At 49.5% G+C, this 22,929-nt stretch overlaps 1 protein-coding gene and 2 long non-coding RNA genes across 4 annotated transcripts in view; 2 read left to right on the top strand and 1 right to left on the bottom strand.

Annotated features, from left to right (window-relative positions):
• Positions 1–22,929, top strand: part of slc6a3 (solute carrier family 6 member 3) — a 27,701-nt gene extending 4,772 nt beyond the window's left edge. For both annotated transcript variants that reach the window (XM_060065401.1, XM_060065400.1), the window contains exons 5-16: positions 12,630–12,846; positions 14,058–14,196; positions 14,811–14,945; positions 15,946–16,049; positions 16,485–16,609; positions 16,794–16,906; positions 17,186–17,314; positions 18,901–19,000; positions 20,114–20,214; positions 20,311–20,478; positions 20,716–20,787; positions 21,008–22,929. In XM_060065401.1, the coding sequence (XP_059921384.1) occupies positions 12,630–12,846; positions 14,058–14,196; positions 14,811–14,945; positions 15,946–16,049; positions 16,485–16,609; positions 16,794–16,906; positions 17,186–17,314; positions 18,901–19,000; positions 20,114–20,214; positions 20,311–20,478; positions 20,716–20,787; positions 21,008–21,031 (1,427 nt within the window). In that variant the 3' untranslated portion in view covers positions 21,032–22,929. The remainder of the gene's footprint in view (positions 1–12,629; positions 12,847–14,057; positions 14,197–14,810; positions 14,946–15,945; positions 16,050–16,484; positions 16,610–16,793; positions 16,907–17,185; positions 17,315–18,900; positions 19,001–20,113; positions 20,215–20,310; positions 20,479–20,715; positions 20,788–21,007) is intronic.
• On the bottom strand, positions 7,286–8,064 carry LOC132467837 (uncharacterized). Its single transcript, XR_009528099.1, has 2 exons — positions 7,853–8,064; positions 7,286–7,821 (listed from the first exon to the last, which is right to left on the bottom strand). It is a non-coding gene; the product is annotated as an uncharacterized LOC132467837 (long non-coding RNA).
• LOC132467836 (uncharacterized) lies at positions 8,438–12,113 on the top strand. The gene is made up of 2 exons (XR_009528098.1): positions 8,438–8,967; positions 11,518–12,113. It is a non-coding gene; the product is annotated as an uncharacterized LOC132467836 (long non-coding RNA).

Below are 22,929 nucleotides of genomic sequence, written 5' to 3'. Positions count from 1 at the left end.
TTTGGACACAGAGACACACAGACCCCCCAACGTTCGGCAAACTGCTGGTTTGAGTGAATGCATGTAGCGGCTTTAGTTTGTTGTTTTCACTCTTGTCACCAGAAATTTTAAACATGATTTTAAATTCAGTTTATTTTCTTTCTACACACGCAAAGTCAAAATGAATGCATACAGATTGCATATGGAGTAAAAAGCTGTACCATAACAAAATACCATAGGGACAACAAATGCATTTCATCCATTGCCCAGAATCTTTCATCGTCAGAATCTGTCTGCGTTATCAGCCATGTCGTGGTGGACACTAGCACCTGTCTGTTCTGTTGGACGCTAGCACCTGTCTGTCCTGTTGGACACTAGCACCTGTCTGTCTTCACCATGTCCTGGTGGACGCTAGCCGCTGTCTGTCTTCTTAAATTGTGCGTGTTCTTCTCCAGGTAGTGGTACCTGGGAATGTCCTTGTCTCCGTGCCTTTCTCTTCTGTTCGAATGAGTTGGTTTCCTGTCTTTCAAGGGGGAAACGTGTATAGATGGATGTGTTTTGTGTGTCCAGGAGTGTGTGTGCGTGCATGTGAACATGTGTTGTCTGTCAGAAACCCACTGAGTACGTTGACATTCTAATCACACACTTCCTTCTGTCGCTTTGCCGCTCTGCAGGGGGATAACAGTAATTACTCCCGTGCACGAGCACAAACACACACACAGACACGCACGCACACAAATGCACATACTAACAAACACACACACACATACACACACACGTGTGCACCAGTATCAACAGTAATTATGCTGATCAACAATGCCATTTCCCCTCAGGATCGATGGCGATGATGAAGGACACGTGTGGTGTCTGACCGCATAGGACAGTGGGGAGAAGGATGCCCCCCCCCCCCCATCCTCAACACACACATTTATATAACACACACATTCACATACTATACACACCTGCCCTTCTGGTCAAGCTCTCCAGCCAAAAGGCTTACCCATCAGGGCTTCACTAGGAATTTGACCTTTGCAGTGAAACGAAAAGGGCAGATTTATCTGAACGCTAGAAAAATTAGAGAGAGACAACCTTTAAAAAGAACGGGAAAAACGGCTTCCGCACTCTTGTCGCCGTTTGGACCGGCTGCCGTTGTTGAAAGCCTTTGACAATATGTTGTCGGAGGAGCTCAGCGATTAGTGGGTGGAACGCCGGGAGCACCCCGGCTTTTCCACTCGATTAGCGCAATCAGCTATTGTGTTTGATATAGATAAGTCACAGAGTGGACCGATCCTCACTTTCAAGGCCCTTCAAGGACTATAAAAGGAGATAGAGGTATTTTGTAGTAGTGAAAGCTGTTTTTTATAGGTTACAGGGAGATAATATAAGGGTTGTAGAGATAACGTGTGTGAGTTCTCTCCCGTTGTTAACAACCTCTGTTTGATCTAACTGATAGCCGCAGAGTGATGTATCATGTCCTCGGAGAGAAACAGGGACAGTGCTGGGACATGTGATGACATTTCGTGGTTTTTCACGGTGAAGACTGTCTTGATGTGCCCTGTATGCATTACTCTGTCCAGCGCGTTTCACAACACACACCCACACAATTGTGTACACAGCCGTCTACCCCGATGCGAATATGTGTCCAAAAACCAAGCCCTAAAACACAAGGCTTGCTTTTTGGACCATAGATGTCTACCGTCTATGTCTATGTCGATATGCTAGTCCATCTTCCTCTTCTTCTTCTTCTTCTTCTTCTTCTTCTGTTTCTCAGTGGCCGACACTGATGACTATGAAGTAATCAAACTAAGCAATCCAGTCACAATTTGGCAGTGAAAGCAAAATACAGGTTTTTATGATCCCAATTAGTGATGTTAATGCTAGATAAATGCGAGATTAGCATGCGTATCATGGTTAACGTTGGCATTGGGGATAGCAATCTTAAATTAAAAAGTACTATCTTAATCATTTAAATTAGCATACTTTACCTTCCTGTCGTGCTCGGGTCAAATCTGACCAATTTCCATTTCAATCAATCATAAATATTGTGTTTGACATTTATTTGTCTCGAGGGCTTATGATATCCTCCACACTAGGCATTTGAACATTTACAATTGCTGATCACTACTTTCATTTAATTTTAAGTTGTTCAGTCAACTTTGTAACACCTGTGGTGTTCCCGGTCAAAAATGATCCTAGATTGTGTTCATCCATCAGATAGTACACAAATCCACCACCACCACCAAACGCACACACACAGACACACACCTACACGCACGCACACTGTGGCATCCCGCCCCTTAAACCTCGGCCCGGGACGGGCCCGAGGGTTTGTGTTGGATGGCATATACCACTGCCATCCACTAACCGGCGACAAAGAGCCTCCCTTAGGGCTCGCTAATGGACGAGAGTGCGAACAGCTGGCCGGGGGGAGGACGAGACCCGGAAGCCACGGCATAAGGAGCCGGCATGCGGCAAACAGGAGGAGAAGACGAGCGACAGCGACCTGGAGAGGACAGCCGAACCAGCGCGCCATTTAGAGGCTCACGGAGACCCTATAGTCGTGTGCATGAGTTATTCTGCTTTGTGAAACATTAAATGCAGAGTGCGGCTTCATCAGTCCGAGACTAAGTGATTTATTCCGGGAATCTGACCCACTGAGAAACGGGATCCCACATATGGTGGAGAATACAAGCTTAGGAAGAACCCACTACGAACCCCCGGTAAGACGAACTACCCAACCGGCATGCAGAACCCGGATGGGGCCGCGGCGGCTGCTGCGGCCACGCAGCGGGAGACGGCGGAGAACTTCGCCCTGCTCCGCGAAGCTGTGTTACGGCTCACGCAACACGCAGTCCGGGACGCCCCGACCGCCGCCCCGACCAGCCGACTCACCAAGCTCGGGCCCGACGATGACGTGGAGGCGTACCTCGAGACCTTTGAGCGGACCGCCCAGAGGGAGAACTGGCCAGTGGAGCAGTGGGCCCACATCGTGGCCCCGTTTCTCACCGGTCCTGCCCAGCAGGCGAGCCAAGATCTGCCAGTGGAGACCGCCAGGCAGTACCCCGCCCTCAAGCAGGCAATCCTGGCGTACTACGGGCATAACCTTGCGGCCCGCGCGCAACGTCTCCACGACTGGCGATTCGACGCACGGGGCGCGGTGCGGACGCAGATTGCACAACTCGGTCGGTTGGTGAAGAGGTGGCTAACCTCCGGAGAAGGACCCAGCCCTATAGATAGGGTAATTATAGACCATTCCATACGTCAGCTACCGCTGGATGCCTGCAGGGTACTGGCCCACCACCACCCCGTCACCATAGATGACCTGGTCAGGCAGCTGGAGAATTGGCAGGTGGCCCAGCGGCTGAGCAACCGGACCTGGACCACCCCACGACCCGCCGAGACCCGCCGAGACCGACGGGGACCCACGACCGGGGCTCCCGCAGCCGCACCAGTCCCACCGCTCGTAACCCTGGAGAGTCGCGAAAGGAGACGGTGTTACGAGTGTGATCAGCCCGGCCATATAGCGCGCTACTGCCCTGGAAAGCAGGACGTGTCAATGCCGTCGGCCTACGCGGACTGGGGGGCGGACCGGCCCTGCATGCTGGCCACCTGCTGGACACAGACGATGCCCCAGAGCCCGACAATACCGGCAAGGGTGATGAACCAGGACAGCAGGCCATATTGGACACCGGCAGTGTGGTCACCCTCCTCCGCCCCGACTTGGCGGGAGGGAGGGAGGGGGAACCCATGGACGTGGCCTGCGTGCACGGGGATATACGGACCTATAAAACATGCCATGTGGTCGTACGGACACCACATGGAGTGTTTACAGCACGGGCGGGGATTGTACCCCACCTCCCGGTTCCGCTCTTAATTCGGAGGGACTGCCCGATATTTAACCGGTTGTGGGACCCAACGCGAGAACTCCGGAACAGGAGAGAACATCCCCGCCGGGGGGGCGAGGAGAGCTCGGCAGGCGTACGGGGTCACACGGCGCCCGTCGTCCCTCAGGGAATCGACGGCAGAGGACCAGGAGTCCGAGGGGGACGGACCCTCCCAACCCGGATCGCCGGGACCCCATCCCGACACCCCGGACACCCTCACAGCGTCCGAGCAACCCGACCCCCCGGAAGACCCGGAGAGCTCCCCCCTCACCGAGTTTTCAGATTTCCTTCCGGAGAAGGAGGTAGGCTCGGCCCGACCAGGACAGTTCGCCAGCGCCCAGCTCCAAGACGAGGCCCTGAAACACGCTTGGAGCCATGTGGTGGCCCACGACGGTCAGGCCCGGGACTCAGTGAGTCACATGTTGCACCCACACTTTAGCACGAGGAGGGGGCTGTGATATAGAGTAGTGGAAGGAGAGGAGGGAGTAAGGGAACAATTGGTAGTTCCCCGGGCGTACGTAAGCAAGGTGCTGTTTATGGCCCACACCCACCTCCTCGGAGCCCATTTGGGCATGGACAAGACCCGAGAGCGGGTCCTCGCGCGGTTTTATTGGCCGGGGGTAAAAAGGGACGTGGAGCGCCATTGTCAGGGGTGCCCCGAGTGCCAGAGGGTAGCGCCTAGGGCCACAGTCAGAAGCCCCCTTATTCCCATGCCAATAATAGAGACTCCTTTCGAGCGGATAGCTATGGACATTGTGGGGCCCCTCCCCAAGACCAGCCGGGGTCATCGATATATCCTGGTCCTGGTGGACTACGCCACCCGGTACCCCGAGGCCCTACCCCTGCGCGCAGCCACCACGAAGGCGGTCGCCCGGGAGCTGATGCTCCTGTTTAGCCGGGTGTGGATAGCCAAGGAGGTGTTAACCGATCAAGGCTCATGCTTCATGTCCCGGGTAATGAAGGAACTACTCAGCTTCCTGCAGGTGAAGCAGCTCCGGACCTCCGTCTACCACCCCCAGACCGATGGCCTGGTGGAACGTTTTAACCAGACATTAAAACAGATGCTGAAGAACGCCATGGCTAAAGATGGTAAGAACTGGGACCAGCTATTACCCCATGTGCTTTTCGCAGTCCGGGAGGTGCCCCAGGCATCCACCGGATTCTCACCGTTCGAGCTGCTGTACGGACGGAGGCCCCGCGGCATCTTGGACATCACCAAGGAAGCATGGGAGAGCCAGCCGTCACCCCACCGCACCACCCTGGACCACGTAGAGCAGGTGAGGGACCGCATGGCCCAGCAGGTCCAGCAGGTCAAAGCGAGGGTCTACAACCGGGGAGCCCAGCTGCGAACCCTCCATCCTGGGGAGCTGGTCCTGGTCCTGGTCCCCACGGCAGAGTGCAAATTCCTGGCCAAGTGGCAGGGACCTTATGAGCTGGTTGAACGGGTGGGAGAAGTAAACTACCGGGTTAGACAACCGGGGAGGCGGAAGCCCACCCAGGTCTATCACATTAACATCTTGAAACAGTGGCGAGGGGGAAGGGAACCCCCTGACCCTGCCCCCCTGGCGCTGGCGGCCCGACAAGAGATCCCGGAGGACCTCAGCCCAGCCCAAAAGCGAGACTTGGACGACCTTGTCATGCAGCACCGGGATGTGTTTTCCGAACTTCCGGGGAGGACCACGGTCGCCCATCATGACATCCGGACGGCGCCGGGAGTGAAGGTGAGAGTTCCACCCTACAGGATCCCGGAGGCCCGGAGAGAGGCCATCCAGGCCGAAGTCCGCCGGATGCTACAGCTCCAGGCCAAGAGTCGCGCAGTGCCTGGTCCAGCCCGGTGGTCCTCGTACCAAAGCCAGATGGATCTTACCGGTTCTGCAACGACTTCCGGAGGCTGAATGAGGCGTCCGAGTTCGACGCCTACCCCATGCCCCGGGTGGACGAGTTGATCGAACGCCTGGGTCCAGCCCGGTATCTTTCGACCTTGGACCTAACCAAGGGATATTGGCAGATACCGTTGACCCGGGCGGCCCGGGAGAAAACGGCGTTCTCAACTCCAGGGGGGCTCTACCAGTACACCGTCCTCCCCTTTGGAGTACATGGAGCGCCGGCCACCTTCCAACGCATGATGGACCAGATCCTGAGGCCCCACCAGGACTACGCGGCGGCCTACATAGATGACATCATCATGTATAGCCACAGCTGGGATGTCCACCTCCGCCAGCTGAGGGCGGTGCTAGGGGAGCTGCGGAAGGCGGGCCTCACGGCCAACCCGGCCAAGTGCAGGCTCGGACAGGAGGAGACGGCGTACCTGGGGTACCAGGTGGGGCGGGGGATCATCCGACCCCAAGAGAGCAAGGTGGCCGCCATCAGGGACTGGCCCGAACCCCGCACCAAGAAACAGGTGAAGTCGATTCTAGGGCTGGTTGGATACTACCAGCGATTTATACCCGGGTTCGCCACCCTGGCCAGCCCCCTGAACGACCTGACCCGGAAGGCCCTGCCGGATCGGATCACCTGGTCCGAGGCTGCTGGCCAGGCCTCTGGGACGCTCCGCAAAGCCTTATGCGCGGAGCCGTTACTCATAACCCCTGACTTTGCTTCCCCTCTGTTAGTGCACACGGACGCCTCTGAGGTCGGGTTGGGGGGAGTCCTGTCCCGGGTCCGGGCGGGAGAGGAGCACCCCATCATGTACATCAGCCGGAAACTACTGCCGAACGAGCGAAACTACTCGACGGTAGAAAAAGAGGCCCTGGCCATTCAGTGGAGCCTCGACAAGCTGAGGTACTACCTCCTAGGGCGGGAGTTCACTCTGGTCACCGACCACGCGCCACTGAAGTGGATGGCAGGCGCCAAAAACACGAACGCCCGAGTGACACGATGGTTCCTGGCCCTACAGGACTTTAGATTCAAGGTGGACCACCGACCGGGCCGAGAGCACGCCAACGCCGACGCCCTGTCACGACGGGACGCTTGCCTGGGTGGATTCCCCGGCTACCGGAGGCCTGAGCAAACGGTGGGGGAGTGTGGCATCCCGCCCCTTAAACCTCGGCCCGGACGGGCCCGAGGGTTTGTGTTGGATGGCATATACCACCGCCATCCACTAACCGGCGACAAAGAGCCTCCCTTAGGGCTCACTAATGGACGAGAGTGCGAACAGCTGGCCGGGGGGAGGACGAGACCCGGAAGCCACGGCATAAGGAGCCGGCATGCTGCAAACAGGAGGAGAAGACGAGCGACAGCGACCTGGAGAGGACGGCCGAACCAGCGCGCCATTTAGAGGCTCACGGAGACCCTATAGTCGTGTGCATGAGTTATTCTGCTTTGTGAAACATTAAATGCAGAGTGCGGCTTCATCAGTCCGAGACTAAGTCATTTATTCCGGGAATCTGACCCACGGAGAAACGGGATCCCACAACACACACACACACACACACACACACACACACACACACACACACACACACACACACTTTCACACACACACACACACACACACACACACACACACACACACACACACACACACACACACACACACACACACCTACATGCACACGCACACACGTACACGTTCAGGCACGCACGCACACACACACACACACTCCACCCCACATGAACCCCTTTCAGACTGAACAATTAGGTGTCCTCTCTTTCCCGTGCTTATGCACCTATCCCCACCACACTTTCAATACAAAATGTATGATATCTTCTCACAGATCCCCTATATATAGCTTGCTTGTGCATCGCTCTTATTTGACCATGAAGACAATGAGTCAGCGCCCGATCAGATGATTTTCTGTCAGAGAGGCTCTTGACCTTTTTTTTCAAACTGATGAAGAGGAGATTGAAGTTGAACCAGAAATAGAGGAGGAAGTCTCAGAAATATAAGACAACGATCCTGATTTTGATCCAGACCATCATGAGACCGAACAGTCAACAGATGGCGAGGAAGAGGCCCCTGAGGAAGAGGCCCCCTTGAGAAGAGGCACCTGGGGAGGGGGCACCTGGCGAAGAGGCCCCTGGGGAAGACACACCTGAGGTGGAATTCAAGTCCAAGGATGGCAACTTGCTCTGGTATTCATCCCCCCAGGACAGAGGAGGCAGAGCAAAAGGGGAAAGTATCATTAGGATGACGCCAGGGCCAACACGGTATGCAACATCTCGGTGACATCAAGTCCAGCTTCCAACTCTTTACCAGAGTCCATTGTGGAAATTATACTGGCGATGACAAACCTGGAAGGGGGGCGTGTGTTTGCGGACACATGGAAGACATTGGACCAGGGAGACCCCCAAGCCTACATGGGTCTGTTGATTCTAGCAGGAGTACATCGGTCCAACAATGAGGCTACAAAAAGTCTGTGGGATGCAGAGTCAGGGAGGCCTATATTCCGGTCAACTATGCAGCAGTTTCATATCCTCTCAAGAGTTATCAGATTTGATGACAGAGCTACACGACCTTTCCGCTGGCGAGACCACAAACTGGCTGACATCAGAAACGTTTGGGACAGGTGGTTGGAGCGCCTACCACTAATGTACAATCCAGGCCCTGAGGTGACAGTGAATGAGCGCCTGGTCCCTTTCAGAGGTCGCTGTCCATTCAAACAGTACATCCCAAGCAAACCAGGCAAATATGGGATCAAGATCTGGGCAGCATGTGATGCCAGGAGCAGCTACGCCTGGAATATGCAGGTTTACACAGGGAAACCTGTTACTGGAAGGCCAGAAAAAAAACAAGTCATGCGTGTTGTGTTGGACATGACAGCCGGTCTCGAGGGGCATAACATCACATGTTATAACTTTTTCACATCACATGGGCTTGGTCAGGAGCTGCTGAAAAGAAAGCTCCTCATGGTGGGGACAGTGAGGAAGAACAAGCCTCAACTTCCCCCTGCCCTGGTTTCGACCAGAGGGAGAAATGCACTCTCATCCAAATTTGCTTTCACTTACACACAGTCTTGGGTCATATTTGCCCAAGAAAAATAAGAATGGCATCCTGATGAGCACTCGACACAAATACGCCACTGTCAGCAAAGCAGAGCACAGGAAACCCCAGAACATACTAGACTACAACAGAAACAAAGGAGGCGTTGACTGCCTTGATAAGGTAATGTATATTTTCATCTGTCTCATCTCATCTCATTTTCGTCCGCATATCCGGGGTCGGGTCGCGGGGGGAGCAGCTCAAGCAGGGGGCCCCAGACTTCCCTTTCCCGGGCCACATTGACCAGCTCTGACGGGGGGATCCCGAGGCGTTCCCAGGCCAGTGTTGAGATATAATCTCTCCACATAGTCCTCGGTCTTCCCCGAGGTCTCCTCCCCACTGGACGTGCCTGAAACACCTCCCAAGGAAGGCGCCCAGTGGGCATCCTTACCAGATGCCCGAACCACCTCAGCTGACTCCTTTCTAAGTAAAGGAGCAGCGGCTCTAATCCGAGTTCCTCACGGATGGCTGAGCTTCTCCCCCTATCCCTAAGGGAGACGCCAGCCACCCTTTGAGAAAACTCATCTCGGCCGCTTGTACCCGCGATCTCGTCCTTTCGGTCATCACCCAGCCCTCATGACCATAGGTGAGGATAGGAACGAAGATCGACCGGTAGATCGAGAGCTTTGCCTTGCGGCTCAGCTCTCTTTACAACGGTGCGGTAAAGCGAACGCAATACCACCCCCGCTGCTCCAATTCTCCGGCCAATCTCACGCTCTATAGTACCCTCACTCGCGAACAAGACCCCGAGGTACTTGAACTCCTTCACTTGGGCTAAGGACTCATTTCCTACCTGGAGTAAGCAATCCATCGGTTTCCTGCTAAGAGTCATGGCCTCAGATTTAGCGGTGCTGATCCTCATCCCAGCCGCTTCACACTCGGCCGCCAGCCGATCCAGTGAGTGCTGAAGGTCACAGGCCTGATGATCCTTGCGAGAGTGAAGAGCTGGTCCGTAGTTCCACGTCCGGGGCGAAAACCGTATTGTTCCTCTTCAATCTGAGGTTCGACGATCGGCCGAACCCTCCTTTCCAGCACCTTGCAGTAGACTTTACCAGGGAGGCTGAGAAGTGTTATACCCCGGTAATTGGCACACACTCTCTGGTCCCCCTTTTTGAACAGGGGAACCACCACCCCGGTTTGCCACTCCTTTGGCACTGTACCCGACTCCCACGCGATGTTGAATAGGCGTGTCAACCATGACAGCCCCTCAACACCCAGAGCCTTTAGCATTTCTGGCTGGATCTCATCAATCCCTGGGGCTTTGCCACTGCGGAGATGTTTGACTACCTCAGTGACCTCCACCAGGGAAATTGACGACGAAACACCATCAACCTCGAGCTCTGCCTCCAACATAGAGGGCGTGTTATTCGGATTCAGGAGTTCCTCAAAGTGTTCCTTCCAACGTCCGACGACCTCCTCAGTTGAGGTCAACAGAGTCCCATCCTTACTAAACACAGCTTGGATGGTTCCCCGTTTCCCCCTCCTGAGGTGCCGGATAGTCTTCCAGAAACACTTTGGTGCCGACCGAAAGTCTCCATGGCCGAAAGTCTTCTCCATGGCCTCTCCGAACTTCTCCCACACCCGCTGCTTAGCCTCCAACACGGCAGCAGCTGCAGCCCTTCGGGCCTGTCGGTACCCTGCAACCGAGTCAGGAGTCCTCCAGAATATCATATCCCGGAAGGCCTCCTTCTTCAATCGGACGGCTTCCTTGACCACCGGTGTCCACCACGGTGTCCGAGGGTTACCGCCCCTTGAGGAGCCTAAGACCCTGAGGCCACAGCTAGCCACTGCAGCTTCAGCAATGGAGGCTTTGAACACCGCCCACTCCGGCTCAATGCCCCCAACCTCCACAGGAATGCCAGAAAAACTCAGCCGGAGGTGTGAGTTGAAGATACCTAGGACGGGGGCCTCCTCCAGACGTTCCCAGTTCACCCGCACTACTCGTTTGGGCTTACCAGGTCTATCCGGAAATTTCCCCCATTCCCTGATCCAAAATCACAACCAGATGGTGGTCGGTTGACAGTTCCGCCCCTCTCTTTACCCGAGTGTCCAAAACATGCGGCCTCAGATCAGATGACACGATCACAAAATCGATCATTGATCTTCGGCCTAGGGTACTCTGGTACAAGGTACACTTATGAGCACCCTTATGTTCGAACATGGTGTTTGTTATGGATAATCCATGACTAACCCCAACGGGTCTTCCCACAGGTGGTGGGCCCATGGGATGAAGACAGGGGGGGAGCCACGTAGTTTGTTCGGGCTGTGCCCGACCGGGCTCCGTGGCAAACCCTGCCACCAGGCGCTCCCCATCGAGCCCTCCGTCTGGGCCTGGCTCCAGACGGGGGCCCCGGGCTTCCTCTGGGCCGGGTCACATCTCCTCTTCTTCCTTTATTCATTGAGGATTTTTGAACCATTCTTAGTCTGGCCCCTCACCTGAGACCACTCTGCCATGAGAGACCCTACCAGGAGCACAAGGCTCCAGACAACACAGCCCTCAGGTTCACAGGGACACGCAAACCTCTCCACCACGATAAGGTGACGGTTCCAGGAGAGGCTATTTTCATCTGTCATGCATTTGAATTACTTACTTTGTGTAAGACAGATTCAATATTGTTTCAAATCTAGTCATTGGGTTAGGGTTAGCTTGTTAACTTGTTTCTTTCATTGCAGCTTACTGGTACATACACCTGCAAGTGAATGACAGCTCGTTGGCCTGTGGCAGTGTTCCACAACATCCTTGATGTGTCTGCATGTAATGCATATGTGGTGTGGACAGCGATTGACCCAGCCTGGAATCAGGGGAAATGTTTCAAGAGGAGACTCTTCCTGGCAGAGCTTGGGAAAGCTTTAGTGACTCCTCTAATTCAACGGCGCCAGCACCTTCCCCGCACACCAGCCTATGGCAGTCTGGTGAGGAGTCTGCAAGCCCCAGCCACTGCCCTGGCCGCTCTCCCCCCAAAACAGGGGCAGAAACTGAAGAGATGCAAGCTCTGTGCCCCTAGAGACAATGAGACAAGTCTTACATGTTTCAAATGTGATGCATACGTTTGCAAGGCACACTGCGACCTGATTGCAAAATGCCACTCCTGTGTTTGAACACACACACACACACACACACACACACACACACACACACACACACACACACACACACACACACACACACACACACACACACACTAACACACACACACACACACACACACACACACACACACACACACACACACACACACACACACACACACACACACACACACACACAATTTGGTCTCTTTTTTGTCTTTTTCTTTACAATAAATGTTAATTTTGGAATACAACTTTCAATTTCTGTGTCTATTCACTGCAGTTATTCATGTAAACCAGTAGTCTGAGACATTGTTTACAGGTTAAAAGGGAGTTCAATAAAATTTGGTAATGATCATTGTGTGTAAGGGCAGTTAAAACAGGCCGGTCAAATTTTACCGGGAGCACCAAAGTAAGGGGAGAGCAACGAACACGACACAAACGTTGCGAAATTATGTTTATAATATCTAACAAACCTGGCTTGATTTCTTTTCAGCTACACTGCCAAATCGGCACTCCCACCCAACGTATCATTTTGACTCCCTCACATTTTTCCATGAAAGAAAATGAAATCGTCTTAATCATTTTATGGACTTTATATTGTGCACCAATGCTTAAGAAGTTGCCCTGAAAAGGATTTGAGCAAACAAAGCATGAAGTATAACCAATGGCTAGGACCTTCAACAAACCAACATGTTCTTTGTGGCTCTCTGCAGGCGTGGGCTACACGGTGATCCTGATCTCGCTGTACGTGGGCTTCTACTACAACGTGATCATCTCCTGGGCCCTGTTCTACCTCTTCTCGTCCTTCACCAGCGAGCTGCCCTGGGTCCACTGCAACAACACCTGGAACAGCCCCAACTGCTCCGACTGGGCGCACAACAGCTCCATCAACGACTCGCACAAGGCCACACCCGCGCAGGAGTACTTTGAGTGAGTCCGCTGTCACACAAGGCTTCATGTGCCCGGTCTGCCATCTAATTTCGTAGAGCTTTAAAGGTCCGATGACATGCCACCAGGTATGTCCCATGACACGCCCACTTTTGATGTCATAAGGGGCAGATTTTTAAAATAGCTTGTAGGGCTAATAACACTCACACCTGGTGGCATGTTATGGGACCTTTAAAGTCAGGAGCAATTGTGATGGTTTTAAATTGGTCGGAAAGTCAAAAAAGGCGCTATTATGTTTGCGAGGGTACTACACGAATTGTATACAATACGGTGTCATATGGTCGCATGACAAAGATTGTGCTGGTCATAGTCGGTTTAATAATAAACAAAACAATTCTTGAAATACCCTTGAAACAAAACAAAGTACAGTCTGAAGGTATTGCGCAACATATTTATTGTCAAACAGACCTAAGCACGTTGCACATCACATTGCTTTCAAGTGGCCTCATGAAACGCAATTCCAGCAGACTTTTTTCTTTTTTCGGTGCTATTCTAAAGTCCCGCCCCCCGCTGCGTCCGCGGCCGCCCCCCCCCCCGGTGGGTCCGACCAGGTGTCCTCCTTTCACTGGAGACGCGAGGGGTGGTTCTGTTGTGACATCCAAGCCATTCTGTCCTGCCATGCAAATCAGCAGGGCTCTATTTCCACACATCCACCTGGGGGCAATTTGAGCAGCTGAGCGGGGCGGGCCCGAGAGTTCTTCTGCCGCTCTATCATTGCTTTCCTTTTGAAACTGAAAATAGATACGAAAGTGAAAGAAACATGATTTTGCAGAAGTATAAACTTTTATGAAACAATCAGTATGTTGGCCTATGTGTTGCTGCTCTCCTCCTTGTTTATTCGATAACTATTCTTGTGATAGAAGTAGACTAGTTCTTACTAATTTTACTGCCATACATACATCCCATACTCTTCTCACATTTTCTTGCAACACACCTTTTTCTGCGTGTCACAATAATACTACTACTATCATTATACAATCATTGAGGGATCGTTTTCTGCATGTTTGGTGTATTCTTTCCAGGGGCCCCACCAAAGCACCCACCTGGATATGCATGTCACCAACTTTCGTCATGGTCGATAGAGATCAGCGATCGAGCGCAGTTTGACATATTTGTCCAAGGGGTTTCTGGTTGAATTCAAGTCACCTGAGCCCCTATAACTTTGTCGGTGTGTTTTTCTTTGAATTTCTCAGACGTGGAGTTCTCCACATCCAGGACAGCGGAGGAATCGACGACCTGGGAAAGCCTCGCTGGCAGCTGACCTCCTGCCTGGCGGTGGTGATCGTGCTGCTCTACTTCAGCCTCTGGAAGGGGGTCAAGACCTCTGGCAAGGTACAGACGTCGGGCTCTTAGAATGGCTGATCGAACCTGAGAGCCTTTGAATATGCAGGGTCTTTAATCATGGTGTGTTTGTTTGTGCGTGTGGTGTGTGAGTGTATCTATCTGTGTGTGTGTATGTGTGTGCGTGCGTGTGTGTATCTGCATGAGTGTGTGTTTGTGTGTGTGTGTATGTGTGTTTGTGCTTGTATGTGTGTGTGTGTGAGTGTGCTTGTATGTGTGTGTGAGTGTATCTATTTGTGTGTGTGCGTGTGTGTGTGTGTGTGTTTGTGTGTGTGTGTGTGTGTGTGTGTGTGTGTGTGTGTGTTTGTATGTGTGTGTGTGTGTGTGTGTGTGTTTGTATGTATGTTTGTGTGTGTGGTATGTGAGTACCTCTATTTGTGTGCACGTGCCTGTGTGTGTGTTTGCGTATGCACGTGCGTGTGTGTCTGTGTGCATGTGCGTGCCACTGTCTGTGTTTGTGTGTGTGTGTGTGTGTGTGTGTGTGCCTCTGTCTGTGTGTGTGAGTGTTTGTGTGTGTGTGTGTGTGTGTGTGTGTGTGTGTGTGTGTGTGTGTGTGTGTGTGTGTGTGTGTGTGTGTGTGTGTGTGTGTGTGTGTGTGTGTGCAGGTGGTGTGGATCACGGCCACCATGCCCTACGTGGTGCTCACCGTCCTGCTGATTCGTGGGGTCACGCTGCCCGGAGCCATGGACGGCATTAGGGCCTACCTCTCCGTGGACTTCCTGCGACTCTGCGATGCCCAGGCAAGCCTCGTGGGGGAGGGCATGGCGGTTGGGATGGGTGTGGGGGTGGGGGGGTCATGTTTGTGTGGGAGTTCGGAGAATCATCTCTAGGATACCTAGTATCACATCACCGCAATACTTTTTCTTTCTTTTAGATAAACTTGATGGTCTTTTGGATGTTGATGACCATCCAAAAGACCATCATGTCATGTTATTTGCCATTTATCCCATATGTGGCAGCCTCTTCCTAACAAACAGCCATATATAAGGAAGAGAAAGAGAGGAGAGGAGATGGGGTGGACAGGGATGCAGAGCACCGGGCATTAAGTCGTCCAAGGTTTAGATTGACTAGTGTCAACTCACTGTCTGAAGAGGAGTGGAACTAAACGACAGCTTAGTGAGTATGCACACAGGATTAACGAAAGAGAACGAGAGAGAGAGAGAGAGACAAAGTGAGAGAGTGAACGAAAGAAGAATAAGGGGAAAGCGGTACACGGTAGCAATTTGAAAATTAGATTAGACACATGCATTGGGCAGCAATTTGCAAAATTACCCCCCCCGTATTCACACGGGTCTTTCATCTACTTCTGTTGAATGAGTTTCCCGCAATTATCCCTAATAACGGCCCCTCGCCGGGCCCTTTGTACCGCCGCTTCACACAACCGTGCTTGTCCCTCTTGTCCACAACCAACATCACCACCACTGCCCCACCCACCACCTCCACCCCTGACCAACACTACCCACCACCATTACAACAACTGCCCCACCCACCACCTCCACCCCTGACCAACACTACCCACCACCATTACAACAACTGCCGCACCCACCACGTCCAACACCACCAACCACCACGTCCAACACCACCACCTCCGCCACTAACCACCACCATCGCTTACAACCACCATCCTCACCCTCATCAACACCACCATCCCACAACCAACCACCACCCCCACTACATGCACTGCCCTCACCTCCCCCACCACCATCACCCCGCCGACCACATCCATCTCCAAAACACCAGGTCTGGATCGAGGCGGCGACGCAGATCTGCTTCTCTCTGGGCGTCGGCTTCGGTGTGCTTATCGCCTTCTCCAGCTACAACAAGTTCAGCAACAACTGCTACAGGTGAGAGGAGTAGGAGAACCGGGGACTGGGATGACGAGGAGGAGGTGACGGAAAAGGAGGAGGAAAGGGTGAAGGAAAAAAGGAAGAGAAGGAGGTGAAGGAGAAGGAGGAGGGGGAGGAGGAGGAAGAGGAACTGAAGGAAAAGCAGGAGGAGGAGGAGGAGGATGAGGTGGTGAAGGAGGAGGCAGAGGTGAAAGAAGAGAAGCAGGGGGAGAGCAGGCTTATCCATTGATCTCTCACCATTACATGCACATGCAGAGGCACTTGATTAACACACCGGCATCAAGAAAGCATTTAAATAGCAGCTAAATGCCGCACTAGATCTGCCCAACAGACAGCATGATCAATCTTCCAGCAATTGCAAATGAAATCAGCCTTTAAAAAAGAAAATACGTTCATTGAATTTGATGATTGTGCCTGATTGTCATCCCCCAGAGATGCCATCATCACCAGCTCAATCAACTCCCTGACCAGCTTCTTCTCCGGCTTCGTGGTGTTCTCCTTCCTGGGCTACATGTCCCACAAGCACAACGTGCCTCTGGACAAGGTTGCTCGAGATGGTAGGGATGATCTTCTGTAGGTGCATGTTTTACAAAATATACCTTTACATATTTGGTGTATCTGAAACATGACATTATTATGCATGACATATGTTGTCGTGTGGCATGTTGTCACGACAGGGGATATCTAATAGTAGATATTTAGTAAACTTAGTAAACTTTAAAGTATTTTCCTACATTTTAGGCGCTGGGCTGGTGTTTGTGATTTACCCAGAGGCCATTGCAACGTTGCCTGGGTCATCCGTTTGGGCGGTAATCTTCTTCATCATGCTACTGACCTTGGGCATAGATAGTGCTGTAAGTGTGTACACACAAACACGCACATGCACATATGCAGCCACACACACAACAACACAACCACACAATCTTAAGTCCTGACTTTGTCAGAATGTAATTAACATTTTCTCGAAATTATAGTTTTAAGTTGCAGAGCTATCGTAAAATGTAGCCTAGCAGCATGACTTTTCGGATGTTTTTGTTGCGATCATAACAACCTTATCCAATTCATGTCCAAATCCTGACATGTACATTGTAGTAGATTGCTGCAGCCTTGCTTCTCATGCACTCTGTCCTCAGATGGGAGGTATGGAGTCTGTGATCACCGGGCTGATCGATGAGTTTAAGTGCCTCCACAAGCACCGGGAGCTCTTCACGCTCTTCATCGTCGTCTCCACCTTCCTCATATCCCTGTTCTGCGTCACCAATGTGAGTATCGCCGCCCCTGCGGTCCTGTCAGAGGATCGATCCATCGCTGTTTAATGGCAATTTGACAGCAGCCGTTCAGCTGTACATCCTAACCCCCCTCGCCATTCTTTTTATCCTCTTTGTTTCCTGAGAAGCATTTGCTCGGATTAAGTTGTTGTTATTCATGACCACCTACCATTAACATCTACCTCTGTGGTCCAGGTTATCCAGGCACTGGTTCTGTCCCATCGTGACTATTGTCTTGCTGTGTGGTCGAGTGCAGCAAAAAAGGACTTGAGAAAAGTACAACATGTCCAAAATAGAGTGGCGCGTCTGGCACTTCAATGTAGAAATAGGACTAATATTTGACATATGCATAAATGCCTATCTTGGCTCATGGTAGAACAAAGACTGCTAGCTAGTCTCACTTTATTTTTTAGGAGCATTTGTGTTAGCAACAAACCTAATTGTTTGTACAAATTAATTCATTACACCAGTAATAGACATAACTACTCTACCAGGCAGGTGGTACTGTGGTAAAATACACCAATATTATACAAACGTTTTACAGTGCCCATGCCTTAATCTAATGCAATCAAAAAAACAATTATGTACAGACCGATGTCAATATGGAACGCTTTACCTCACACAACCATAGATATTAAGGTTAGAATACACTTTAAAAAACAGCTCAAAATCCATTTGAATAATTCACAATAGTTTATTTAGACTTGTCAATTTAGGTGTGCAGATTATGTGATGTTAGTGGAGTGGTGCTATGAAAAATCAGACTTGCTACTTCACAATTTTACCTATGTATGTCTTTCTTTTCCCTCTCTATGATGTAATAATTGTCTATGCTTTTGTTTTCGTTATGTTTTTTTCTGTTCTCTTTTATTCTTTATCCTGTTTTCATGTATTGTTGATTTATTGTATGTTTGTCTTGTTAAATGTGGACCCCAGGGAGAGTAGCTGTTGCCAAGTGCAATGGCTAATGGGAATCCTAATAAACTAAACTAAACTAAACTAAACCACCAGTAATGAAACGGCGTTGCAGGTCGATAGATGGCGAGATAATGTGTATGACGTTGCGTTATTGAGTATAGAGTGAGACTCGAAGGGTGGAGATAATATATGTAGCATATACTATACCATATATGTATGCAGGTTGGACATCCAAGTGTTGAACCATATTTGACATTTTACAATTCACATAATTATAGCTTTTTGTAGGAGGCCCTTAAGGAATTTGTCTTTGAGAGATGAAAATACTGTAGGTCGACTCTTTGAAATGCTGGGTTGAAAAAATATTGGCAGCCTACTATGAAGTCACTTAGATAGATTAGATGTATTTGTTTTTGTAGAACATTGGATTAACAGATAGCTGCTGAACAATTTAACAATTTGTACTTAATTAAGTACTTCAAATGATTCAACCGAAAAATTGCCTACTGCTCCTTTAAACGGAACGACTTGGCACTAACTCTGTACAAACGGTTTGAGGCGACACTCTTACTGTGATGCACAAAATGGCACCTGCCATCCTCCCGTGTGCCTTCAGGTTCCTAACAAATGTGATCTTGTGTTTGTATTGGTCGTGTCTCCAGGGAGGCATGTATGTGTTCACACTCTTGGACCACTTTGCGGCGGGAACATCCATCCTGTTTGGAGTGCTCATTGAGGCAATTGGCATCGCATGGTTCTACGGTGAGGAGTTAGGGGAGGTGTCTGACTCATGGCCAGCCAAGCCGATGGCCCATTAGGAGGGGCTGATGAGATGTGGTGTGATATGGATCCAGGGCGGTGCTGCACACACACAGTATACACTCCAACAATTACAGAGATCTATTTTTATCTATTATTTCTTCTTATTTTTCCGATATTGGCTTTTGGCCTGTTCAGGGTTGTGTCTGAGCTATGTTGGATAAGGGGTGTCCGAGATTGTTCAACGATTGGATGAATCACAACACCCACAGTGCATTTATGTGGTCAAATTTGCCATGTTTTTTAATTGGCAAATAATGCTAACGTGAAGCCTGTAGAATTGAAAGTCTGTTCTTAAAGATGTGAATATTGCTTCTAATTGTTACAGAACACCACCTAATTTGACGATTGCGACAATAAACACACAAACATAACATAATTTTAAATGTTATTTCATTAAGATGGGAAACCATGAAAAATCCGAATCATGACATTGATTGACAGGTCATCTCACGGTTTGGTTTTAAGGTTGGTCCTGTTGTTTCCTATTCAGTTTGTATCACTGAGATCAATGAAGGGGTAAGCCGGACCCCTCGGTATTCAGGCTCAGTCCACTGCCCCCTTATCCGGCTAGTAGGTCCCGATCCTAGCAAGACACATAGATCTAGCCACAGGGTTTCCTTGGCCTTTTCCAAGACCCTGCGATGACTGAAAATAGCCTTTATTAAGACACTGTTCTGTGTGGTAGTCCACCACAGCTTTACAATCCACGTAATCCCTCTCCATCAAGTGCCACTCAATATCTGGCCGTCGGTTCGCATCTTTGTTTAAATGTAGAAAGATGTGCCCATGGAGGCAAGAGACAGGGAGGGTCACTTCAACACCATTAATAAAGGTTCCTCTATGAAAACCTCTACCTTTTAGATCACAGTAACACTTTAATTCTCACTTAGAATGCATACACAATTTTGTTAAAGGGGTTGTTTTGTTGCCATATTAGGTACATTGATTGTTGAAGTAAATGAGGTTAAGGGGGGGGGGGGGGTGTTTCTACGTGTGTTGAGGTTTTGGTGGGTGTTGACATTGAGCATGGGTTGTCTGTTTGAACTGTTTCAGGCGTGGACCGCTTCAGTGATGACATCGAGGAGATGATTGGCCACAGACCAGGCTTGTACTGGCGGCTGTGCTGGAAATTTGTCAGCCCCTGCTTTCTACTGGTGAGCTTCCTCAACTACATACTTCCCTTATGTTGACCTTATATCAAAATATATATTTATTATAATTATTATGTACTTTTTTTCTGTCCTCTTTAGTTCATGGTCGTGGTGAGCTTCGCCACATTCAACCCTCCAAGCTATGGTTCGTACACGTTTCCCACGTGGGCTAACATGGTGGGCTGGTGCCTTGCCATCTCTTCCATGAGCATGGTTCCCCTCTACGCCATCTACAAGCTATGCTCACTTCCTGGGAAGTTCTGCGATGTGAGTTTGTCGACCATTGGTGTTAATACATTCTACTCATTGTTACTTACTGTTTCACTAAAAAGTGCAGACAGCGGAATACACCCAAAATAGCTTAAAGGTATTATTTATGGCAAAACATCTTTATTCTAGACACAGATGAATGCATCCTATTTGACTTGGTTCCATTAACATCACTATTGATTGCTCCGGGATTATCGATCATTATCTTTTTTGTTTGCTTCTTTGTGTGAGTAGAGAATAGCTTACGCCATCACCCCTGAGACAGAACACCACCTGGTGGACAACGGCGAAGTGCGACAGTTCACGGTACGTGTTCATCGCAGTACCACACAAACAACGTCAAGTTAGACATAGATTCATACGATCTGTGATGATACTTCAATAATGCAATTGGATTACCATGATACATAACGCGCGTGTCATTTTTAAAGGCAATCGGTCTCTTGGGTAGTTTTACCGCTTAGTCAAGTTGATATGTTGCCAACCGGCAATGATATTTCCTGTTGTGTTATTTATTATTCCACAGCTGCAACATTGGTTGGCCGTCTGAGGAGCTGAATCGCACGCAGGAAGATAGCGAGAGAGAGAGGGGCTGATGAAACAGATGTGGATAGATGACTGATGGATGGAATGATGGATGGTTGGGTGGATGAATGCACGGACGGATGAATAGATTAACAGGTGCAGAGGTGGATGGAGGGGTGGATGGACAGACAGACAGATGGATGGATTAAAGATTAAATTCATGGGTTGATGAGCGGCTGGATCAATGTAGGAAAGTGACGGCATCAGGAATGTTGATGCCGTTCCTTGGAAGGTTTGGAATTGCCGACAAAACGCTGTTCAAAACTTGTGGTAGTCTTTACTTTCATCAATGGAAACTTGAAGCTGTGCGGTGACCCCTTTCACCAGTTAGTTGAATGTGGTGGGAGGGACTAATAGTCGATTGTAATTCGGTATTGAGCTTGACATCCCATGTCTAGAAAACCATCGAGTTCTGGACATGGAATGCGACATTTTCTCTGCCAATTATTAATCTTTAATTTGTTTCCTTCATTGTGCTGTAATGCGGTGATCGCCCTGCCACTTTGCTTACATGAAGAATTAACTTAAAAGTATTTCATCCCGACTAAAATCATAAAGCAATTGATATAATTAATGGGAAATGTAGTTACCAGATAATGTGATGATGTTATTTACTAAATCTCAAGGGTTATAAATGTTCTTCAGTTCAAAATGTCGTACGTAACAATATATCTGGTAGTTGCTCAAAATTTAAACCTGAAATGTTTTCCATGTACATGAAAATTTCATTGTGGCCCAGACAATGTTTTTCATACTTTTCTTATTCACTTTTGTTTGCCTGGACACCAGAAGGTGTTGGCATCATGGCAATTTCTAGAATGATTTCATCAATATAAGTTGCATTTATTGTTTTAACAACGATAACAACAGGTAAAAAATCTAGGGATGCAAAAAAACAATTTGAATTACACACTATTGACAAGATGACCCTCCATCCAGTTTACTAAGGCCTGACTGAGATGTTTTTTAACACAAATCTCTAACATAGTATTGCTTTATTGCCAATCAAACATGATAGATTGCCTTTCAACCGGAAGTAGTTTCCTGTTACCTTCACTCTTGCTATTATGTCTATTGATCGGCCCGTAACCAGACTTATATATTATAATCCTCATAATCATAGTGAAATATGTGTTGTGGAGTTTGATATGGTGACTGGTAGCATACCCAGGAGATGAGTAGATGGATAATGGGGAGAGTTCTCCAACTCTTACCCTTTTCCACAATTACACTTTGATGTTAAAATACCTTAGTGTGTGTGTGTGTGTGTGTGTGTGTGTGTGTGTGTGTGTGTGTGTGTGTGTGTGTGTGTGTGTGTGTGTGTGTGTGTGTGTGTGTGTGTGTGTGTGTGTGTGTGTGTGTGTTCATCACTACATCACTGGTTCATTCTGCCAAAGACTAAAGTGGGCTCAGAAGCATTGCGTCCCCGTATGGGAAAAGATGTGATAGAAGATGGAACAAATATATACATATAGAGATGAAAACATATATTAATGGATTTATTATCATTTGTTGTTAAAATATCTCCCTGATTCACACAAGTCCATCTCTAAAAGACGGTTCCATTATATATTGACTTATTTTTTACTGCTACATACATGCATTACATATACATGTAGCTGGGGCTTACCTTTAAGACTTTTCCAAAAAAAGCACAAAGCTTTGTGTTTACTGTTTACAGAAACCTATAATCAAAAACGTTTAAGACTGTTCCGAAAGCTGCTTTTTATTACATTTAAAACAAACTGTGTGTAATGTGACTTATGAGGTATTAACAAAAAAAGGTATATCTGTGTAAGTAATTGTAATGCATAAAGACCTGTATTGTATTGTGCACTATATTAAAGATCAGTTAAAAACAGA

The sequence above is a fragment of the Gadus macrocephalus genome, chromosome 11 (genome assembly GCF_031168955.1).
Source record: "Gadus macrocephalus chromosome 11, ASM3116895v1".
NCBI lineage: Eukaryota > Metazoa > Chordata > Actinopteri > Gadiformes > Gadidae > Gadus > Gadus macrocephalus.
The sequence above is the reverse complement of the archived record's forward strand: the minus strand, read 5'-3'. Positions and strand labels throughout refer to the sequence as shown.